Source organism: Metopolophium dirhodum, chromosome 1, assembly GCF_019925205.1.
Source record: "Metopolophium dirhodum isolate CAU chromosome 1, ASM1992520v1, whole genome shotgun sequence".
NCBI classification, from domain to species: Eukaryota; Metazoa; Arthropoda; class Insecta; order Hemiptera; family Aphididae; genus Metopolophium; species Metopolophium dirhodum.
In genome coordinates this window covers 67,121,334-67,143,062 of record NC_083560.1, presented here as the reverse complement: position 1 = coordinate 67,143,062, position 21,729 = coordinate 67,121,334, and the positions used below count along the sequence as shown (strand labels likewise).

General features: G+C 28.3%; 2 protein-coding genes across 3 annotated transcripts; one reads left to right on the top strand and one right to left on the bottom strand.

Moving 5' to 3' along the window:
- Positions 1 to 4,342: 4,342 nt before the first annotated feature.
- On the bottom strand, positions 4,343 to 15,959 carry LOC132934184 (N-terminal kinase-like protein). The gene is made up of 16 exons (XM_061000462.1): positions 15,539 to 15,959; positions 13,916 to 14,065; positions 13,673 to 13,798; positions 13,411 to 13,598; positions 11,623 to 11,713; positions 11,238 to 11,549; positions 11,040 to 11,163; positions 10,811 to 10,908; positions 10,660 to 10,752; positions 10,461 to 10,596; positions 10,188 to 10,379; positions 9,568 to 9,699; positions 9,343 to 9,464; positions 9,046 to 9,159; positions 4,772 to 4,853; positions 4,343 to 4,698 (listed from the first exon to the last, which is right to left on the bottom strand). The coding sequence occupies exons 1-16, from the start codon at positions 15,653 to 15,655 to the stop codon at positions 4,568 to 4,570; spliced, it is 2,208 nt and encodes a 735-aa protein (XP_060856445.1). The 5' UTR covers positions 15,656 to 15,959; the 3' UTR covers positions 4,343 to 4,567.
- Positions 15,960 to 16,091: 132 nt separating this feature from the next.
- On the top strand, positions 16,092 to 21,380 carry LOC132934185 (uncharacterized). Of its 2 annotated transcripts, XM_061000465.1 has the most exons (5): positions 16,092 to 16,214; positions 18,293 to 18,849; positions 18,935 to 19,210; positions 19,279 to 19,558; positions 21,094 to 21,380. In XM_061000465.1, exons 2-5 carry the CDS (start codon positions 18,737 to 18,739, stop codon positions 21,241 to 21,243), a joined length of 819 nt encoding a protein of 272 aa, XP_060856448.1. In that variant the 5' UTR covers positions 16,092 to 16,214; positions 18,293 to 18,736; the 3' UTR covers positions 21,244 to 21,380. The 2 variants fall into 2 exon arrangements, with proteins under 2 accessions (XP_060856448.1, XP_060856447.1); XM_061000464.1 differs by lacking the exon at positions 16,092 to 16,214 and having other exon boundaries at positions 17,674 to 18,849.
- The last annotated feature ends 349 nt before the right edge of the window (positions 21,381 to 21,729 follow it).

The following is a 21,729-nucleotide window of genomic DNA, read 5'->3' as shown; positions in this document are numbered from 1 at the left end:
CGCTCATAAAAATTTAATTTCACTTTCTTGTAGACATTTTTTTTTTTGATAAAGGTAGACAAACTTATGGATAATCTTGTATAACATTTTCAAATCTTAGATTTAAAAAGAAAAATTTTTATGAATTCTCAACTCAAAATAATTTGCTAATTTTGTATTTTGTCAAGATTTGAACTTTAAATGCTTATAAATAAAAACTGTGATTAAGAATTTTTAATTTATTTCATCTGCCTTTGAAACAATAACCTAGGAGCCTTCTATTAAATTGTTAAGCTTTTTTAACCAACAAAAAAAATTTTATTGATATTTATAGAAAAAAAAACTAAAAATAAATGGAAACTAAAAATGTCCGTTACCAGCTCAAAATAAGTCAAAATATTTGGAAAATGTTTTGGTGTATAGAAAATGCTAATATAAACATTCAGTCGAAATTTCATGTATCTACAGTAATTTGTCTTAGAGTTACTCCAAAAACCAAAATCGATTCGGTCGAAAACAGATTTTGTGTAAAAATTCCAGTTTTTCCTTAATTTTTCTTTTGTTTTTTGCGTCGCTTTTGAAAACTACTGGGAAATGTTTACTTTTTAAAGTACCAACTAGATTCACTTTCCTATCAGAAAAGTTACTGCTGAAGAAAATCCAAGCATTTTTACTGTCCTAAAAGGTGATGACAGACACAAAAATAAAAAAAAAACACACATCATTGTAAAATTAATACATTTATCGCTTCGCTCAGAATCTAAAAATGTAATTTAATTTATTAAATTTAATCTGTGGTAAGTAATAGGATAGGTACTATATTTATTAATTTATATTATTTATAAAAAAATGTATTTTAATTTTTAAAACATAGGTGGCCTTTATTACAACCTATCGCCGAACTGTCAGCGGTTAACAATACAATATTATGATTGATTGAATTGTAAGGGACTTACTGGTAAGTGGCAGGTACATTACACTAGCACCACAACCTAAACTATTTTCTTCGAATTTGGTTCCATACTTCAGTAACCGATTAGTAACCATTCGTAACCGAAAATTTGGAATTCGTAACCTAAATCAAGTACCAGGAAAACCGTTTTTCCCAACCGGGTACTGATATTATAATCCTTAATATACTCTTTGAATATATTTTTATCAAGTATATACAAGCATATCCTTGATCAAAAGTGTTTTGGATAGTTTTTTTAACATATAAAATATTTAAGTATATTAAGGATTATAATATCAGCACCCGGTTGGGAAAAACAGTTTTCCTGGTACTTGATTTAGATTACAAATTCCAAATTTTCGGTTACGAATGGTTACTAATCGGTTACTAAAACCTAGTTTGGTTTTGAACTTCTTAAGTAGGATATTTCAATGTGCGTTACGCCAGCACCCGGTTGGGAAAAACGGTTTTCATAGTTCTTGGTTTAGGTTACAAATTTCAAATTTTCGGTTACGAATGGTTACTAATCGGTTACTAAAGTATGGAACCAAATTCGAAGAAAATAGTTTAGGTTGTGGTGCTAGTGTAACGAACCTGTAAGTGGCAAGGCTGGTGGGTGTTAACGGGTCGAGTTACTTTTAAGTTTTAACTAAGATTTAAGATCTTATATTCAAGACTTATATAGTCAGTAGTCACCTATATATATTATTATCTTTAATCGTACATTTAACATAACTAGTTTATACTTACGTTTTTTTAAAGTAGGTTTTAACTAAATTATTTCCACGATATTATACAGTTATTAATGAGTCATTTTACTGAAAGTTGTAACTGTTAATTTTAAATTTTACGCTTCGGGTCACCGTATGACTTTTTTTGCTGATCATTGTTTCAAATAATCTTTGATTAGGTACATACAAATTAGGTGTATTTGAGAATTTTATGTGGAAATTGAAGCATTGAAAATCGTAAATTAAAATAGGGCACATAGTTATGACTCGATAAATCGTATTTCAATTTTCTTTAATTCATTTTTTTTTTTGTCTGATCTATCAAGTGACACTAGTATGTAAATATTCTTTCATTTTTAACAATTGAAAATTCAGCTTCCTTCTGTTGATTTTGTTTTCTAGCAGATATTTTTCGACGGAGTGAGATCATTTGTCATACAGTATTCTGATTTCTTTGCGATAGTTTCTGAAGTATTTAGTGAGACTTTACTCACGAACTTTTGATTGGGCTCGCCAACTAGGATAATGATACTAATAAGAGACATACTTCTTTCTCTAAATTTTATATTCTTCTAAACACATGTTTTTGAATCTCATTATTATTTAAGCTTTTTATTAAATTTTTCAGAATGAAAATTTGAAAATAATACTCGATTTACAAACTCAAGTTCAAGAAATGATGCTCGGAAGCAGTCAATTAAAAATTCAAGTTAAAGAGCTGATGCTCGAAAGCAGTCTTCGACACATTGGAGAAGCTTCGAACATCATTTTGAATCAGGGTTATGACCAAAAAAAACCGAGAGTTACAACCCCTCGATTTAAAAAAATGAGGTAAACTGAGTCCCGTCCATAATAAACAACTAATGAAGCAGCTCTCTAAAAAGGAAGAAAAAGAGAGAACACTGTAGCACTTTCTTAGGAACTAGAAAAGCTTATTAGAACTTTGACGCTCATATTGTTTGATTTCGTAAAAAGGAATTACGAAGAGGTTTTGGAGAGCATTAGATTCCTGTCTGGTCATGATAAGGATGACATAGAGTCTAAATACAAAGATTTAAACTATGTATGTATGTTAAAAAGATTCAAATCTTCAATTTTTCAAGAAATCTGTCAACAATGTTATGTTTCAAATAAGAAACATGCCAACTGATTGTGTTAGCTGGAATGTTGCTCATTTCCAAATGGCAATTTGGCAAAAATATATATAATATATAATAATACAATATAATATACTCAATGTTAATATTATGTATACAATTATAACTCTTTTTAATATACTAAAGGTCTCAATCATTTTTTTTATTTAGATGTCTTAAAAATATTTCATATTATTATTAGTTATAAGTTACAACAATAAAATGTTGGGCAATTTATAATAATATTTTTAAAGTATCAGTATTTTAAATAAAATGTAGAGTATAATTTATATTTGAAGGGTTCCTAGGGTTCCAAACTAGAATGTTGAGGCCCTAAAATTGATACCTAATCATTGTAATAATCAAAGATGTGTTTTATAAAAATGTATCTCAAAAAAATTGTTTTTGTTTCACTTTATAATTATTATTAACATCTCTCTCTCTCTATTATCACCAAAAATTAAAAGTATATATATTTAATACATAATATGTATGAAAATAATATGAATCCTATGTTTTCAAATTAATTATAAATATTAATTTGTTTAAATATAATTTAAAACAATAATATTTAATCAAGACAGTATACAAATATTTTGTTCCTAAACCTTTTATTTTATAGTCAATGAATGTTAATGAATCATTTTAATGTTTATATATTTAAAAATTAAAAATTAGTTTTTAAATGTTAAGTACTTATTTGATATTTTTATTTTATTTTAGTAGGATTTTGTACTTAAATAGAACATATTATTAATTAATTAGTATAGTATTTTTTACAAATTTCTAATCATACAAATTGTAATACAAGAAGATTCTTAATTTTTATTTTTTACCACAAAAATTACAAACAATTTTTTTTTAATTCATACAATTTAACACAGAATACAAAATTAAATAACAAATAGATCTGGCCACCATTGACCAAATGCTTATAAAATTATTATTGCATTTGCATTTGCTTATAATATATACATTGTTAATTGTTATGATAAAATGAACACAAAACATTGTTAAGATAAATCAATATAATATGTGTATAAAGTATAGATTTTTAGACTTTAGTATTAACGAATTAGATAAGATAAAACCAAGGTCAAAAACAAATAATATTGATAAATTAATTTTTTTATATTTTGTTATAAATCTTTATTGTATGCATTTTATTATTCTCAATCTTGTTATGCACTAGGGACACCCCTGGAACCTGGGCCCTAATATTAGATATACCTAGTGGTTGAGCTACTTTAACCTGCCAACAATGACAAAGTTGTGTTAGGTAAGGTTGATGTATCTCCTCCAATAAGATTATTGTTCTATGATGAGATTAACCCCCTTGTAATAGATTATTTAATTTTTTTGTCCAATTACATGTTCATATTATATTCATTTGCAGTTGATGTATAGTTTTTTTAGCAAAAATATTATGGTGTTGTGAAATTTATAATAAAGATGGTAAAAATTATATTTTATAGATTACAGTAACACTTAATGCTAAAGTGTAGGTTAAAATTATTAAGTCCAGTAAATAATGAAGTAAATGATAAAATGTGTTATCTTAATGTATAATTTTTGAAACCATTTGTAAAGTACAACAAAATGTAATAAATCATTTTACTCGAAATATTACTAAAAAATAAGTAAAAATATGCTATAAAAGTATATTTATAAATTAAATAATCATAGTAATTCATGTATTTGATTTCTTAAATAATTATTTATAATTCTTAACAAAACCAAAACATTTTTTAAATTAACTATTTTTCAAATTATAATCTTTTACCGCCTAATTTTAAGGACTGTTTGTTGCTACGTTTAGATTCTAATTGTTTTATACGTTCTTGTTTTCTTTCTTCACGTTTTTTGCGCATTTCTTCTTTAATTAACTCAGCTTCTGCTTCTATATAATCAATTTATTAAAATGTATTAAAATTTGATATTTTTTGATTCAAAACGGTTAATGTGATACTCACTTTTTGCAAGCTCATCAGAATCATCCAGTAAAATAGGCTCTTGATCTTCCCAACCGAAATCAGATTTATCTTTTATAGAATTCTATAATAATAAATCACATTTCATATTATATTAAAAATGTAATTAGCAATTAGAAAAAATAACAAAGTAATTATAATATAATTTTAATGGTTATGGTTAGGTTGATCATCAAAATATCAATGTATATCAAATATAGAAAATATTGACAAATTAAAATAACTGTGTATGTAGGTATTTTTCTTATCAACAATATATTAGTATACTACACAACATAGGGTATAATATTAGCCGTCATACTGGTGTCATGTCTTTAGTGCAGTATTGAAAAGTATTAAAAGGTATGAAAATACACATTCTAAATACTTTGAATTTCAAATACTTTGTTTTCATTTAACATTGAATGATCGTATTTACCAGCTATTGCTTAGTTCTACGTAATACCTATGGTAAATTACTAATGTTAATAAGACAGATATCTATATTATAATATGGATATCTGTGGTTGATAATCAATTATTATCCACAAGTAATTATTCAGTGCATCATCAATTTATATAATTTTTTTTTCATACATTGCTTTAATTTATAATATACTGTATTAATAAAAATTAATAGATATACTATAAAATACATTTTTATATTTGTATAATGCAATAAACTATTATGGCTTTTTACCAATTTGATACCTATATAGACATATAGCTGAGTTATATAATATGTATTAATAACTGAAATTAAAAGTATATGCAATTTATTCAATTACTTTTTTAATTAATTATTTAAATATGTATTATTAAAATTAAATACTTTTTTGTTGCTTGTATCTGCATTTGTATATAAATATTTTTAAAAACTCTCTTTGTACAACACTGGTTTAGAGTAACCGCAAAGGATTTAAAAAATATTTTTTATTATAGGTACTTATTAGGTTTTTACTATAGAAAACTTACTAAGTTTATAGATGACTTTAAGTGCATATTCAATCCACTTCTCTCTCTTCTGTTAACAGTAATTTCAAATTTATCCAATCTTGTCAATGCTAAACCCAACAACTAATACATATACTAACAGTTCCCTCCTGATCTTCTCGTGGAATGCGAATGGTCTTAAAAATCATAAAGATGAACTTCTTCTTACGCTTCAAGACAAAAGAATGGATATTGCACTCATTTTAAAAATAACTACTCTCTTCATCTACCAGGCTTTCGGTTGTACCAAACCAACCACTCAGACAACACCGCTCACGCAGGCGCTGCTATCTATGTGAGATCTTCTCTCACATCGCATCCACTTCCGGAATTCCAAACTGACTATATACAGTTATGTGGAGTATCCTTAATAGTCAACAACATACCTCTCTCAATAGCAGCCATTTACTGTCATCCTAAATATAATATATCCTCCAAACAATTTAACCTTTATTTTAATACTCTTGGCCACAACTTTATAGTCGGTGGTGACATAAACGCCAAACATATCCAATGGGGATGCCGGGTCTCAAATCCTCGAGGTACTTCACTCTTGCATAGTATAAGAACCAAAAACCTAAAAGTCATCTCTCCTCCAAACCCTACATACTGGCCAACATCTCCTAGAAAACAACCAGATAAACTAGACATATTTGTAACAAAAATTCCCAACACACTCTACTCTTCAATTGTAAACACCCATGCCCCATGCTCAGACCACTCCCCCGTATTACTCTCAATAGACTGTCAGCCTCTACCTAATCAGTATAACCCGCCACCGTTACATACTAACATCAACTGGGATAATTTCCATAAATCAATTTTACAAAAAACCAGTCTAAAAGTCGGCCTAAAAACAAAAAACAATATTGATGAAGCTGTGAATCTTCTCACATCCAATATAGAAGCTTCAGCATGAGAATCAGCAAAACCATCGCAACCACGCATATCCAATATAATTCTTCCTTTATATATTCGCAACCTCATATCACTAAAATGTCGTGCTCGCTGCTTATGGCAAAGAACAAATTATCCCTCCGACAAATCCTAATACAATGCGCTTGCACAAAAACTAAAACGGACCATAGCTAACTACAGAAATGAATCCTATACAAAACATTTAAAATCACTCATGACAAAAGACGGATCTCTCTGGAAGGCTACCAAACACCGTCTTCGTATACGTAATCCTCCAGCTATACTGCGAAACACAAATGGTAATTGGGTACACTCTGACGAAGACAAAGCTAGCATATTTTCAAACTACCTCGCTGAAACCTTTCAACCTCATAATAGCATTCTCCTTCCGGAAAAAATTAACATAGTTGAACAATTTCTCAACTCACCATTACAAATGTCCCTCCCGTCAAAACATACCTCTCCTGCTGAAGTTCAGTACACCATACCCAAACTCCCACAAAAAAAGTCCCCTGGTTACGATTTAATAACTTCAGAAATACTAAAGCAACTTCCGCAAAAAGTTATCGTTCTAATAAACTATATATTTAACTCAATGCTCCGACTATCCTACTTCCCTATTCAATGGAAGTACTCCTCTATCATACTCATTCTCAAACCAAAAAAACCACCTGACCTTCCGTCATCATATAGACCTATTAGTCTACTCCCAATATTGTCAAAAGTATTTGAAAAAATTCTAATTAAAAGAATTCTAAATATTATCGATGAAACAAAAGTCCTACCCGACTCACAATTTGGCTTCCGCAACAAGCACTCTAAAGTCCATCAAATTCATCGAATAGTTGATAAAATATCTTATTCTCTAGAAGAAAAACAATATTGCACTGGAGCCTTCTTAGATGTTTCTCAAGCATTTGACTGAGTTTGGCACGCAGGTCTGCTATTCAAATTGAAAATCATCCTACCATCTAATTACTACCTCTTAATTGTCCTACTTAGAAGATCGCTTTTTCTCGGTACGTTATGGCTCAGCCACCTCTTCTCCAAAACCAATCCAAGTAGGAGTACCCCAAGGTGCAGTCACTGCTCCCTTACTATTTAATATTTTCCTATATGACCAACCCACACTACCCACGAGTCTCATAGCTGACTTTGCTGACGACAAAGCACTTATAGCTACCAGTCATGATCCTACTGTTGCTTCGGCACTCATCCAAGAACATCTCTCACTCCTCAAAAAATGGTATAAGGAGTGGGGAGTAAAAATAAATGAATCAAAATCGATACACTGTACCTTCACTCTAAAAAAGGGAAAATGCCCACCTATTACCCTCCCAATCGCAGTGAGCACTCGCTACCTAGGCATTATTATTGACCAACGTCTTACCTGGTCTCCTCATCTCCGTGATAAACTACTATCCTTAAATAATCGTTTCCGTCTTCTCCGCTCTCTTCTAACTTCCAGCCATATGAGTTTACCTACCAAGCTACTAATATACAAACTTTACCTCAAATCAATGTGGACGTACGGAATCCAGTTATGGGGTTCCGCAAAAATCTCAAAATTAAACTGCATACAGCGCTTCCAATCCAAAACCCTTCATAAAAGCACCTATTTACGTATCTAATCAGTCCTTACACAATGACCTTGCCATCCCACCCGTCCTCGACGTAGCTAGAACTTTTTATAGGCGATTCAACTTAAAAGTTCAAAACCACACCAATCCCTTAATCAAAGGTCTCGTGTCAGCAAACATACCTGGTAACCCCAGGAAAAGATTAAAAAGGCGGTGGTGTTGGGACCTACTAATATAAAAACTTTAAATTGTAATATAATACTATTGTAAACCCGTATATTTATGTATATAAGTAACTGTCAAAGTGCCTTTACAGAAAGGTTTCTTTAATCTGTGTTTCACTCAAGCCATTATTCTTTCATCGCTTTTACTCATTGTTCTATTCTGTAACAGATTGTAAATTATATGAATAAAAACCAAAAAAAAAAAAATTATAGGTACGATTCTAGAGTTTTTGTGTGGAATTGAATTTAATATGAAATAATGATTAATATTTATGCGTTACTTGGTTTTTTCAATTAAGGAAACATATTTTTTTGTATGTTTTAATAGGTTATTTTTTGTTTATTAAATAAAGTTATAATAATGTAGTCCTATATTTTATCAGGATTATTATAACTTATAAGTATTATAAAATTTTTATTATATTGTGTTTTTTATTTGTAGTTGCTTTAATTTCTCGACATTTTAATCAGTCACAATTTTACACCTATTGATGTTTTGACTTGTCAATATTGTAACTATTAGCATTTCAACCGTATCCTATTTTTAAAAATTATACTGTACCGAAGTATCAACACCAATACTTTCCCAATCATCTCCAACATTCCATCCAGAATTATCATCCCAGTCATTGGGTAATGTGGAATCATTCATGGAATTTTTGTGATTTTGTATGTCCTAGAAACAAAACGGTTTACAGCTAAAATTAAAAATGTATTTACAAATAGATGTTAAGATCTTTCCAAATCATCTATATTAAAACAACTTGTATTAGTGAACATACATTTTAAATCATTAATATTATATGTTAAGGAAACTATTTATTTATTATTAATTATTATTTAAGAACAAAAACCTAACCTGTAAAGTATTTATACTTTCAATTTGTTTCTCTTTGTACACATTTTTCACAATATTGTCTTTCAGTAAATTGCTGTGCATCTGTTGTTCACAGTTGTTTACACTTGTATTGTTTAAGTTATCTAAAAACAGATTAATACAAGATGAAATAGTTGATACCAATTTTGATTCTTTTAATTAGTACATATTGTAAAATTCAAGGGCTTTGTCAATGAAAGTACTAACTTTTTGATAGTTCTACTGATTTTTCATCCTTTTGAGGAATTTTGGATGAATAAAACTTGGAAGTTACTGTGGTGACAGCCCATCCCGCCCATGTGGGTATGGCTGGACTTGTAGTATTGGCAACCTCTTCTTCTACAAAATACAATAAACTCATATTAATTTTTATTTAAATTCAATATTTTAGGCGTGCACTAATCTTGTTGGCAAGGGGGGCGGGGTAGCGGGTGGAAGTAATTCATAATGGTACACTCAGGTATGATACCACAAGAATAAAAAAGTGGGCAATATTTTTAAAACACAATGAATATCAATTATTGTTTGATTTGTATGGTATTAATGTATGAACCTAACCAATTTATGATTTATTATTATATTGGGGGAAAAAACTAAGTCCTTGTAATGGCTTGTTAGGTAGCCCAGCTCTAAAGGTAATATGTCTTTTTTTATACAGTATTTTTAAAGAAAATTTATTAAAATCGGTCATGATTTAAGATTTCTTAATATTTTCAGTAATTAATGTATTTAATTTGGAAAAGGAAATTTAGTCGTGCAGCTACCAATCCTGTGCGCACGCTTAAGTTCATATATTATTTTATATTAGATAACACATTAATCTCTACCCATTTTTTCTTTTAATCTCGCATCTTCTGAAACATTTTCAAGCTTTCCTAAAAATCCTCTGATTGTTTGAAAGGTAATATCTCGTACTCCCTTTTCAGGGTCAAGGGTTACTTGACATAATGCTGGCAATACTCTGGTCGATACTTCAATTAAAGGATAATACTGTTGAGTAGCAGAAAATGCTGAAACACCTAATAATAATAATAAACGCATTAAAACATAATATTTAAAAAAAATAAATAATTACACATATATAATTAGATTAGAACAACCTGCCATTCTTGATGGTTGAAATGGATCTTTGAGTGCACGACTAAACGCAGAGGATAATATTTTACTCCTATTTTTTGGGTCTAAATATTGAGCTATTTTACCCAAGCAAACAGTAGTGTTAGTCCTTATACTACCCTGCGTTTCAAAATATACAATATAAATAAATTATGAATTTATACATCTTCTGTTGAGTCATACCTGATCGTCTTTCATTTGTAAGCGAGCAAAATGTCGCATTAATTCCACATTTAAATTATTATAATTTAATTTTGAACTGATATAAACCATACTCTAAATAAAATGTTTGTAATTAATATTTTTTTACTTTATGATTTGATAAATTACTTACTCGAACAGTCAATTCTCTTATAGTTGGACTAGCATCAGCCAGACCGCTTACTAATAGTGGGAATATATTTGTATTCAATAAATCAGCTTTTAATCGGCCTGTAACATATTAATTAAAAAAATTATAAAGATGAAAATAATGAAAACATAAATGATTCACTATTATAAAATTATTAATAATGTTGGTACACATCAATAGTTTACGTATAATTAATAAATTATGTACATACTTGCATATAGTTCAATTGTATTGAGTAATAATAATCTGGTAGCTCGATCATTGGACTCAAATAGTTTAACAATACAAGGCACTATTTTTTCCTCAAATTCCTGATCATCTAACATGGTACTTAACTAGTAGAAACAAAATTATATTGACCAAGTAAAAAATATATTTCCAATTCTCTATAAATAAACATTTTGATTACCTTTATCATTGAAGGAAATATAACTTTTTGTTCTTTAACATAATTAAACATTTCAAGAAGACTAGGCAACACATTGTACAGGGCTATATTTTTGGGATATGTTTCCAGTAAGCTGGGCAATTTCTCAAGAAATGCTGTTCTTTGAAAGTCATCCAATATATGATATTGACTTAATGATGTCATGGTTTTTTCTAAATCATTTCCAAAATATCCTTGTTCTCGTAATGTAGAAGTCACAGTGTCATACGATGGGCGGTTCATAGGATCTACAGCTACCAACTTTGGATATATTGTCAAAATCTCTTTAGGAATCTGTGTAATTGAAATTATACATTATTAATTGATTTGAATGTTAATATATTTTAAGTAAAATATTAGAATATACCTTTTTTGGAATTTTTAAGGCTGATTGATTACTTAATGGGCCATTGAATACTTCCCATATTAGTACACCAAGACCCCAAATGTCAATTGAACTATGAATAAGTATCAATTGTACATAATAACATATTAATAACACAACAGCAAAGTATATGAATAATTTAAGGATGCCAGACATATTAGCTAGGTATATATTACAATCATAAATAAAGTAAAAAGTTATTAGTTTTTTGTTTTATGTGATTAAAAAATATGTTATGTTTGTTAAATTTTAATAGTTTAACATGTTATTAATGTAGGTAGGTATTTATTAAAACTTTAAATTATAACTCATTATATTTTAGAAAATCAATGTTGAAATTATCTATTACCAAAATAAAGTTTGGATTGTACCTATAACTGTAGTGTTGGGTAAGTCGTATTATTTGAAACAAAATTAAAAGGTAACTAGATTACTTGTTTGTTAAAATACAAGTGTAATAGCGTTATATTATTTTTATAATTCAAAAGTAATAATTAACTAGTTACAAAAACGTTGCTTTCAACATTTTGAGATATTTAAAAATAACATCTACTTTAAAACAAGTATTTATGGAAGTATATATTTTCTTTATTTAATATTCATTTTACCTATATAATAATATATCTTCAAAATTGTTGTCATTTATTTGTGATCGTTTTTTGGTTCAAATATAGTTATATTACCTATAGAAATCCTTGAACAGAGTGATGTATCAGAAACATTAGTTGTATCATTAGAAAATCATTTAACATTTTTTAAAACACCTAAGTAAAGAGGATTATTAGATCGCTCAGTTTCTGCTCGTTTACAAATCACACACTTTTCAGGGCTGCTACTATGTTCATAATTTTAAAAAGTGAAAAAGTGACTTATTTTTTGGAAAAAAGTGACCAAAATCATCGATTTTGTTTAAAAATATTTATTGAAGTATAATGAATAGTAAAAATTTAACATATTAATAATAGTTACTAACAACAAATAAAATACTCAGACTCAAATAAAAATATTTTTAACTTTGTAACCAACTTTTGAACTTCATAATACTTATATACTAAAATTAAACAACAAATTATTAATGATGGTTTTATTAAGATGTATTTTTAATTCATTAGGAAGATGAACAAGCAAGTCACTTATGTCTCACATTAATTTTACTAAATAAATCAAAAGTATTATTTTTTAACCATTCACTTATAACATTTTCATTGCATACATAACCAGCAATAATACATACAAGTTGACTTAATTCTTCACATATTATGAGCGGTTCTTGACGTTGAAATTTACCAGTGAATCTTTGAAAAATAGACGCAGACAAAAAAACAAACTCAAGCTCCGTTAAAAAAAGTGAAAAAGGTGACGATTTTACGGAAATAGTGACAAAAAGTGAGAAAAGTGGCTGAGTGGCATCCCCGACTTTTGTTGGTTTTAAATGATTCAATTAAAAAAGATTTTTTCACAGAACTGATAAAATTATAACTTATCATTTAACTAAGTTACTTATAAAACTAATAATTAATGTAGTTACTAGTCATTTTAATCACAAATAACAGTCACCTAATGTTATTTTTTAAAAAAACCTACGTTACATTACTACCCAACACTACATAAAGGCTATAGCCTATAACTGTAAAATTCAAGGTACTTTCATAAAATTGTTTTCAAGTTTAAACATTAAACATAGGCAAAATATATTATGGGTTTGTTCTGTCCATTTTTCTGAAGTTCAAAATCTGGCAACCCTCAAATAAATAAATAGTTTTCTCTTACAATGGTGATTGCCGATGTCCAGGAGCACAATATAACTCACTAACATAAGATGGTGGAGAATTGTCAACGGAATTCATGTATTCTAATTCGCCTAATTTCCATTGTCCTGCTTTATTTACAAATACTGACCAAATATTAACTTTATTGTGGCAGAGTTTTGCTTCAAAGTTTAAAAATTTTAATCCTTCCTGAAATATAATTTAAATAAAATCCACTAAACATTCCTAAATATTGAACGGTTTTAAAATAAAAATGTACTCACTATTATATTGGATATTCCCCAAGCAACATACTGATTCATAATATCCGTATGGAGGTTATTTTGTGATGATATAAATGATTGAAGCGGTTCAATATATTCTGTAGATAAATATATTATAGTTTTAACCTAAAAATAAATTAAATATAACAATATTAAAAATGTATATTTTTAATAAAATGTTTTTAGTGTTGGGCAATTTATTTTTGTTGGAGCAATGTAAAATAAACATATTTATTTGTATACTTCAGAGCTTTCCAAAAAACTGAGAATATTTGGATGTTTTAAAGTTTTCAAATGTTTCACAGCTGATTTAGCAAGTGCTGAACGGGTTTCACTTCCTGGAATGTCATCATTGATTAAAAATTCAAATATCGAAACTTCTTGTGCTGTGTTCTGTTAAAAAAATATAAAATAATATGATTATTAGTAAGTTATTACATATAAAATATAAGGTGTTAACTGTTAAGTATGATAAATAAAAAAGTTTATAGGAAGTAGGAAAATAATCTATAAGTTGAGTATAAAAGTTAATTTGATTTTGAATAGGTAATTATGTAAAATGAGATTTCTGAATAATGTATATAAATGTTAATTGTTATATATCAGAGTTGACCAACGATAAGAATCACGTGCCACACAATATAAAGAAAAATAATACGAAGAGCAGAAAAAAGAATAATACCTATTATTATACATATTAGTTAAATGTTATAACATGAGCCGCGGTTAGCCCACTCCTGTTATATATTATAGTTGGCATAATGGAATACTTATTCCATTATTCCATTATTTAATTAAGTATAAAATTATTTAGGTATAATAACATATTTTAAGTGAAATACTAAGGCTACAATAAACAACGACTGTACGGTACGCATATAGGTATTATTGATATTATTGTTGTATTATGTTTGATTTGTAGATAGGTGGTGTAATCCAAGGCTGTATATGAATAATATTTCTGAAGTTACTGTAGATTATTATTGTAAATAGATAATTTAGACTTTTTTTTAAATTATATAAATATTTCATTGTGGAGTGGGGGGCTTAAAAAAATATGGCTTTGGGTGTATAGGGCTTTTTTCGGTTCACTAATAAGGTAGCGCCGATCATTAGCTAGGCTGCTCCTGCCGATGAAGTCAAGTCACGCCTATGATCTAGTTATTATATGTATCTGTGGTTTTGAGTAACCTATGTAGATAGGTAGGTTAGGTTAGGTACCTATATATAATCGCAGGTGCTTAGTTAAATTGTGTGAATAAAATACAAAAGTTAATAAATTAATTGAAAATGTCTTTTTGTATGTGTATTACCTATTATACCTATGCAATATTACCTATACAATATTAATAATGAAAGAAATTAAGTATAAATTAAAATTCATATAATTAAACAAGGGTACCATTTTACCTAGAATGGTTAGGTAGTTAATAATTAAAGTTAAAACATTAATTATTTAAATGATTGGCATTGCTCAGCAAAATTAGGTACTATAATCTTGAAATAAAAAATATTCTTATCCGACATAATATCAATAAGTTAAAATACAACTAGACAACTAGTAGGTAAATAATTAGATATTTTTATTTAACATTATTATTAAAAATCATTGATAGATTTTTGATTAAAACCAGCATAATGGACTTTCTTTTAAAACCTTATTTAATGGTAGACAATTATTATTTCTCCAAAATTATTCAAAGAGCACAAATATCCTGGATAATATTAGATAGGTATTTACAGATATCACTCAGCCGATCGGCGATGAAGACATAATATCACCTATATCTAAAAATGTCAGTGAACAATTAAATAATACAATATTTTTATTTAGAAAATCCATCAGGATTCACACTTCACTCTTACCTTCTTTTTCCCTTTATTCAATTTCCACAGACTTTTTTCGTTAAACACATACTTTGGTGATTCACTGATTTCGTACGGAAAGTCTTTGGATGAGTCTCTTGAGAATATAGTCCACATAGTTGTAAATTACAAGGGTTTTATTTTAGGAGGTTCAAATCTAGACTACAGCATTAAAAATAACTATTAACTATTATTATATTATAGTAACGATTAGTGGACCCGAATTTAAAATAATCATTCAGATGCGTTTGACGGATAGATGATTACAACTAACAAGGTAATCCATACAATGTACAGAAACGATTGACTACATCGAATCATGACTATCTATTTTGTCATGTAATAAAATCACAACACTATTTTAATACTAAATAATACGTCTAACGATGATTGATCTTACGAAATAAATTTTTCACAATTTAGGTGATAATATTATTATTTACACGATATTTTGATGTTGTTGATAAAAATATTATATAATTTTGATAATACAAAATCGCGCTTATCGCCGATAACAAGCTCTAGACCACGGACACGATTTAAGATAGGTAATATACTTAAACCGTATATCTTTAACCGTACATCTTAAACGTATATTGTTCTATACTTAAACCGTGCTCAAGACAAGGTGGAATTGTGGACATGTACATTGTACATTTGTGCATAGTAATATATGGTAATATAGACAATATAGTATAATAATATTATGATTAATGGTCCAATATGGTTCTAGCCTCTAGGCGAAGAATAGACAATATTATTAATTATTATACTATTATAAATTTTACGTAAATATTTACGTCATTATAATAAGTAGGTAAGTAATGTATTTAATATAATATTTAATTATGAAGATTTGTTTTTTTTTCAACCTTGTAATATTACAGTGGTATTATCTGTAAAGAAACATTTTTTAAAATAAGTATAAGCTATAAGCACAAATTATATTTAGCAGATTAATTCTTATAAGAATTTACTAGCTGAGCCATGCGATGCCCGTCCAAAAGATTTGTTTTATTTTTATAAATTTATTTGTAAAAAATGTATACCTACTACCATGTTAATATAGGTATCTACTAATTATAATAGTAATGTAATATGTAACCCAAAAATGGCAACCCCAAACCCCCAAAAAATATAATTTTTTCGTGAGTAGAAATAAATTCATGAATGAACTACCTTTTAGCTACCAACCTGGGTGGCTGGGTGTAGGGATTGAAAAAATAAACTATAAGCACCCTCTAATTCTCAAGGAATTTATTGATAGGTATAACTTTTTATTGAAAACGGTCCAGTAGTTTTTGGTTTTTATGATATAATATCATTGAATAAGAAAAACGATTATGAGCGAAGACGATCAGTCAGCCTATGATATTACTAAGTATATTTGATGATATTATTGTGAATAAAGTAATTTATATATAACAAATTTACGTGGAACCTTGTTTTAAATTTTCAATCCTTAGCTATAAAAGTTGAACATTTTATAAATTTTTAACTACAAAATAATTATTAAATTTTGTCAAAATTCGAACTTTAAATACTTATAAAAAAAATTGTGTCTATATATTTTTAATATTTCTTAACTGCTATTGTAACAATATATAAGGAGCCTTGCATTAAATTTTCACGCTTTTTTACCCAACAAATACAATTAGAAAAAAACTAAAAAAATTGAAAATAGACAATGTCCGTAAACAGCTCAAAGAGAGTCAAAATATTTTCAAAATGTTATGGTGTATAGAAAATGAAAATGTAAAAATTCAGTAAAATTTTCATGTATTTACAGTTATTCGTTTTTGATTAATAATAAAATAAAAAAATCGTTATATGAGAAATCGAGTAAATAACCAATATTGTAAAAATATGAATTTCCAACGCTCTTAAAAATTTTATTTGATTTGCTTGTGACATTTTTTTTTTTGATAGAGGTAGACAAACTTATGAATAATCTTGTATTAGGTACATTTTTAAATCATAGATTTAAAAAGAAAATTTTTATGAATTCTCAACTCAAAATAATTTGCTAATTTTCGTGATTTTTCCGTATTTTGTTAAGATTTGAACTAGTGCTCAAATGACATTGTAATAATATAGAGGAGCCTTGCATTAAATTTTCAAGCTTTTTTTACCCAACCAATAAAGTTTTATTGACACTCGTAGAAAAAAAGTTTAATAAAATTGGAAACAGAAAATGTTCCTAAACAGTTCAAAACAAATCAAAATATTTTTAAAATTTTATCGTGTATAGTAAATGAAAATATAAACGACCAGTAAAAATGTAATGTATATACGTTCATTTGTTTTGGAGATACACCAAAAACCAAAATCGATTTTGTGGAAAACTGATTTTGCGTAAAAATTCCCGTTTTTCCTTAATTTGTATGTTGTTTTTCCCGGTGCTTTTGAAAACTATTGGGAATATTAAATTTTGACCTCCCCAATGCACCAACAATATTCACTTTCCCATCGAACAAGATACTGAAGATGAAAATCGAAGAATTATTTTGACTACTAATCGTGTACACAGACACAAAAAAAATGTTAAAAAAAACACACACATCATTGTAAAATCAATACATTCATCGTTCCACTTCAAAATCTAAAAACTATGGTTATATATTTTTTGGTTACAGGGCTAACTACTTACGTGGAACCTTGTTTTAAATTTTGTTAATTAATGTAAAATTAAATAATAAATAATATCAATAATTAGAGCATAATTATTGAATGTTTCTGGGCTTTTTTTCCTAGATTCGCTGACTTACATGGTGACATAATGTCCCTCATTCTCACAGCCGGGGCTGCCCAGGACCCTCCACGTTATCGACAACAAAATTAATATCATAATAATAATATAATATATTTTATAATATTTTCATATATCTAAATTCTGTGGTATCGACCGACAGAGTCGACAAGTCGGGGCCCGGGTATAATAATTATTGATTTTACAATTCTGGCGTTGCCAACGCGCCACCAAGTGAAAACGTCGTTGTTCGTCGGCGGCGGCATACTGCCATACATCTGACATCACCTGTCGGCATTCGCTTATCGATGTTATCACCGCCGTCTCCTTATCTTTCGGACAACGGACAACAGCCAAAACAAACGGCTGCTCCGACGACACCGGACACAATTTGTACAATACGCATTATTTAAATGAATTGTCCGTTTTAATTCGATCTGCTCGGCACAATGTTTGCGTCTAAATTGCAGACTCAAAATGAGAACAAAGTGAACTTCAAAAAGAAAACTTATGTGGAACTACAGGAATTGTACGAAAGGCAACGCAAGATCCTCAGTAACGGGTGTGTACTCTTCGTCATGGAACTATTAGTAAATTTAAACCACCACTAAAAAATTTAATTTGTTTGGTTTTTGGTTTTCCTCTAGACGATTTGTTGAGGGATTGCCCGACAAAGGCGAGAAACTGAAACAGTTCATTGCTCAGCTGGGCATAGAACTAAACATACGCGATGTTCACAAGAAGCTATGCACAGACATGTTGGCGTTGAACATTGGCAGCGATCAGTTGGATACCTTTGAATGGACTGGTAAACATGTGAAGGCAGTACACAAGAATAGCCAGCCAGATGTCATAGGCGATGATGAAGTGTTGAAAATGTTTGCTTCACATTCTGGAGTTAATCAAGACAAAATAATCATAGAGTACCTATCTTATTCTTTATGTACTTTTTTTATTTGGGATATGTTTAAGGTGTTTAATTGTCTTTCAGAGAGAAACCAGAAAAAGTGTTGATTAAACCATCAGATTTAATCGAGGAAGACTCGATTGAAGGCAAACAGCAAGATTACAATTCCATAGGATTCTCAGAAAACATGGAACGTTATGCTAAGAATTTATGTGGTCGTATCGATACTCACTTGTCAACAGAAAAAAAGCATTTTTTATTAAATAAGCCGGCTGTACCAAACAAACATACCATAGTTAAATCAGCAGATGTAAGCCTCAAGGAATCTGTGATGTTACAGGTTACTTACGACAGTAAATTGAAGGTAAATTCAGTACCATAACTATGATTATTAAGGCCTGTGTCAAATGACTTCTATTGAGGACTCCCTTTAATTTGCATTTGAATTTATAAAATCAATTAAACTGTTTAAGGTACACATTTTAAAATAAGGCCTAACCTAACCTTGACCTGTAGCACTTGTATTCACATACCTATATGTATATAAATGTACGTAACACAAGTACATTTATTTATATACTTTAATAATTATTCATTATGTAGAAGAGAACAATAAAAAAAAATAAAAAAAATGATTGGGGCTGTAGGTTGTCTGAATGAAACAAAATAACTTATGAAACAAAGGTTATTTAATGTACAAGATAATGTAACATGGTAGGTATAAAGCCCTGCAAAATACAAAATAATTAGTTATTTAAATTATTTTTCTGATAATATATTAATATGTATTATTCAACTGCTGTGCGGATTAGTGAAGTTCAGTTTATTGGGATCTGAATTAATGAAATTCCACTGTATAGTCAATAACTAATCATTATTTCTAAACTAAAGCATATAAGAAGTTAAAAAAATAACTCAAATAACTATAAAATATTATATGTTTGAAATAACTAAAGAAGTATAATAAAATAACAAAATATAGCCAAGAGCATGTTAATGCTTTGAGATCCGCGGCTATTATCGGCACGTAGCCCGTATCGCCGTGCCGAAAATACGTCCAGTCGACTATGCGTTGACACCGGCGACCCATGCTCTGCAATCAGTATAATATATCCTCTGTATATAATTAATACTTTCTGAATGGTTATGATAAATATTGAAACAGTGTCTCTATGGCCGAATTATTTATAAACATATCTAAATATAAGTTCTAGTGATGATCCATGATCGCCGGTGGCAGTGAACGTGTTAAAAAAAAGAAAATACATATGAATTGTCAAAAAAGTCTTAAATTATAATTTAGAATAAATAATAAAACCCGTTCAGTAAGCACTAATATTTATTTTATTATTATTTACTAACTGATTGAGTGCACTTGAGTGCCTGTTAAAAATGCAATTTTAATCAAAGGTTACATAAACAAAATATTTATTTTTTTTTGTGAGATGGCATATTATGGTTTATTATTTATAAAGTCTATTTCCCTATTCGCAAACCCATGTTAAATAATTTGTATATCTTATTTTTTTATTGTTTTAGAGGAGCTCAATGGTTTTGTATCCACATGCCTTATCTAATTCAGTTGTGACACTCTTGAGAGTTTATTTTAACTACCAAAACATACATATTTTTAAGTTTATTGTAATTGCTGTATTTATGCTGGATTGAATGAAAAATGTATTAATTTAATGGTTCATTAAAATTTATTAGACCTATGTGGGTTATTAAATCTTGTTTTAAGGGACCATAGCTCGCTATTGGTTCTTTAAATGCTTAGTGATTGTTCATGCAACCCGACATTAGTCGATTAATGTATTCAATGGGGTTTTGTTAGAAATATTCAGTACTTATCTAAAAAGTGTTTTAATTAAAAATTTAAATTATGTTTTTATTTTTAAGGAATTAAAAGCTGAAAGTTTGAAACAAAAACCAATTCCAAAGTTTGATACGAGTAATTATCGAAACACAAGTTTGGTCAACTATGACAACATTCTTGAAGACGAGAGTGATGAAGATAATGACATACTCGATATTGACAGTGATGCATAATTTAAGATTTTGTTTTGTAGTTGCTGTTTTTAGGTTCCTTGTAAATAAATAAATTGTAAAAATATGTAATGTTTATAATATCGGGTTCGGTTAGGTATGTGTTTTTAATTTGAAATAAATATTTTATTTCTCAATAACTTTGTGTGGGTATCTAAATGTTTTTTTTTACTAAAATTATTTGATATTTCAATAACTGTATATTATAAATTATAATGAATATCGCTCATAATGAACAAAAAGAAGATTCATTATTTGTTTATTATGAAAGTATTTACCAAATGTTATAATAGAAAATGAAAAATGAAAAAGTATAATTTGTATTTTATTTAACATGCATTTAATAGTAAATTAACAAATTTATTGTTTTATGATCATTTGTATTTAAAATAATTATCACTTATAGTATTACTATAATATACCTATGTTAAAATTAAAATGTTTACATTGCTTATAATTTTTAATTTTTAGTATTCCATAATAAATTAT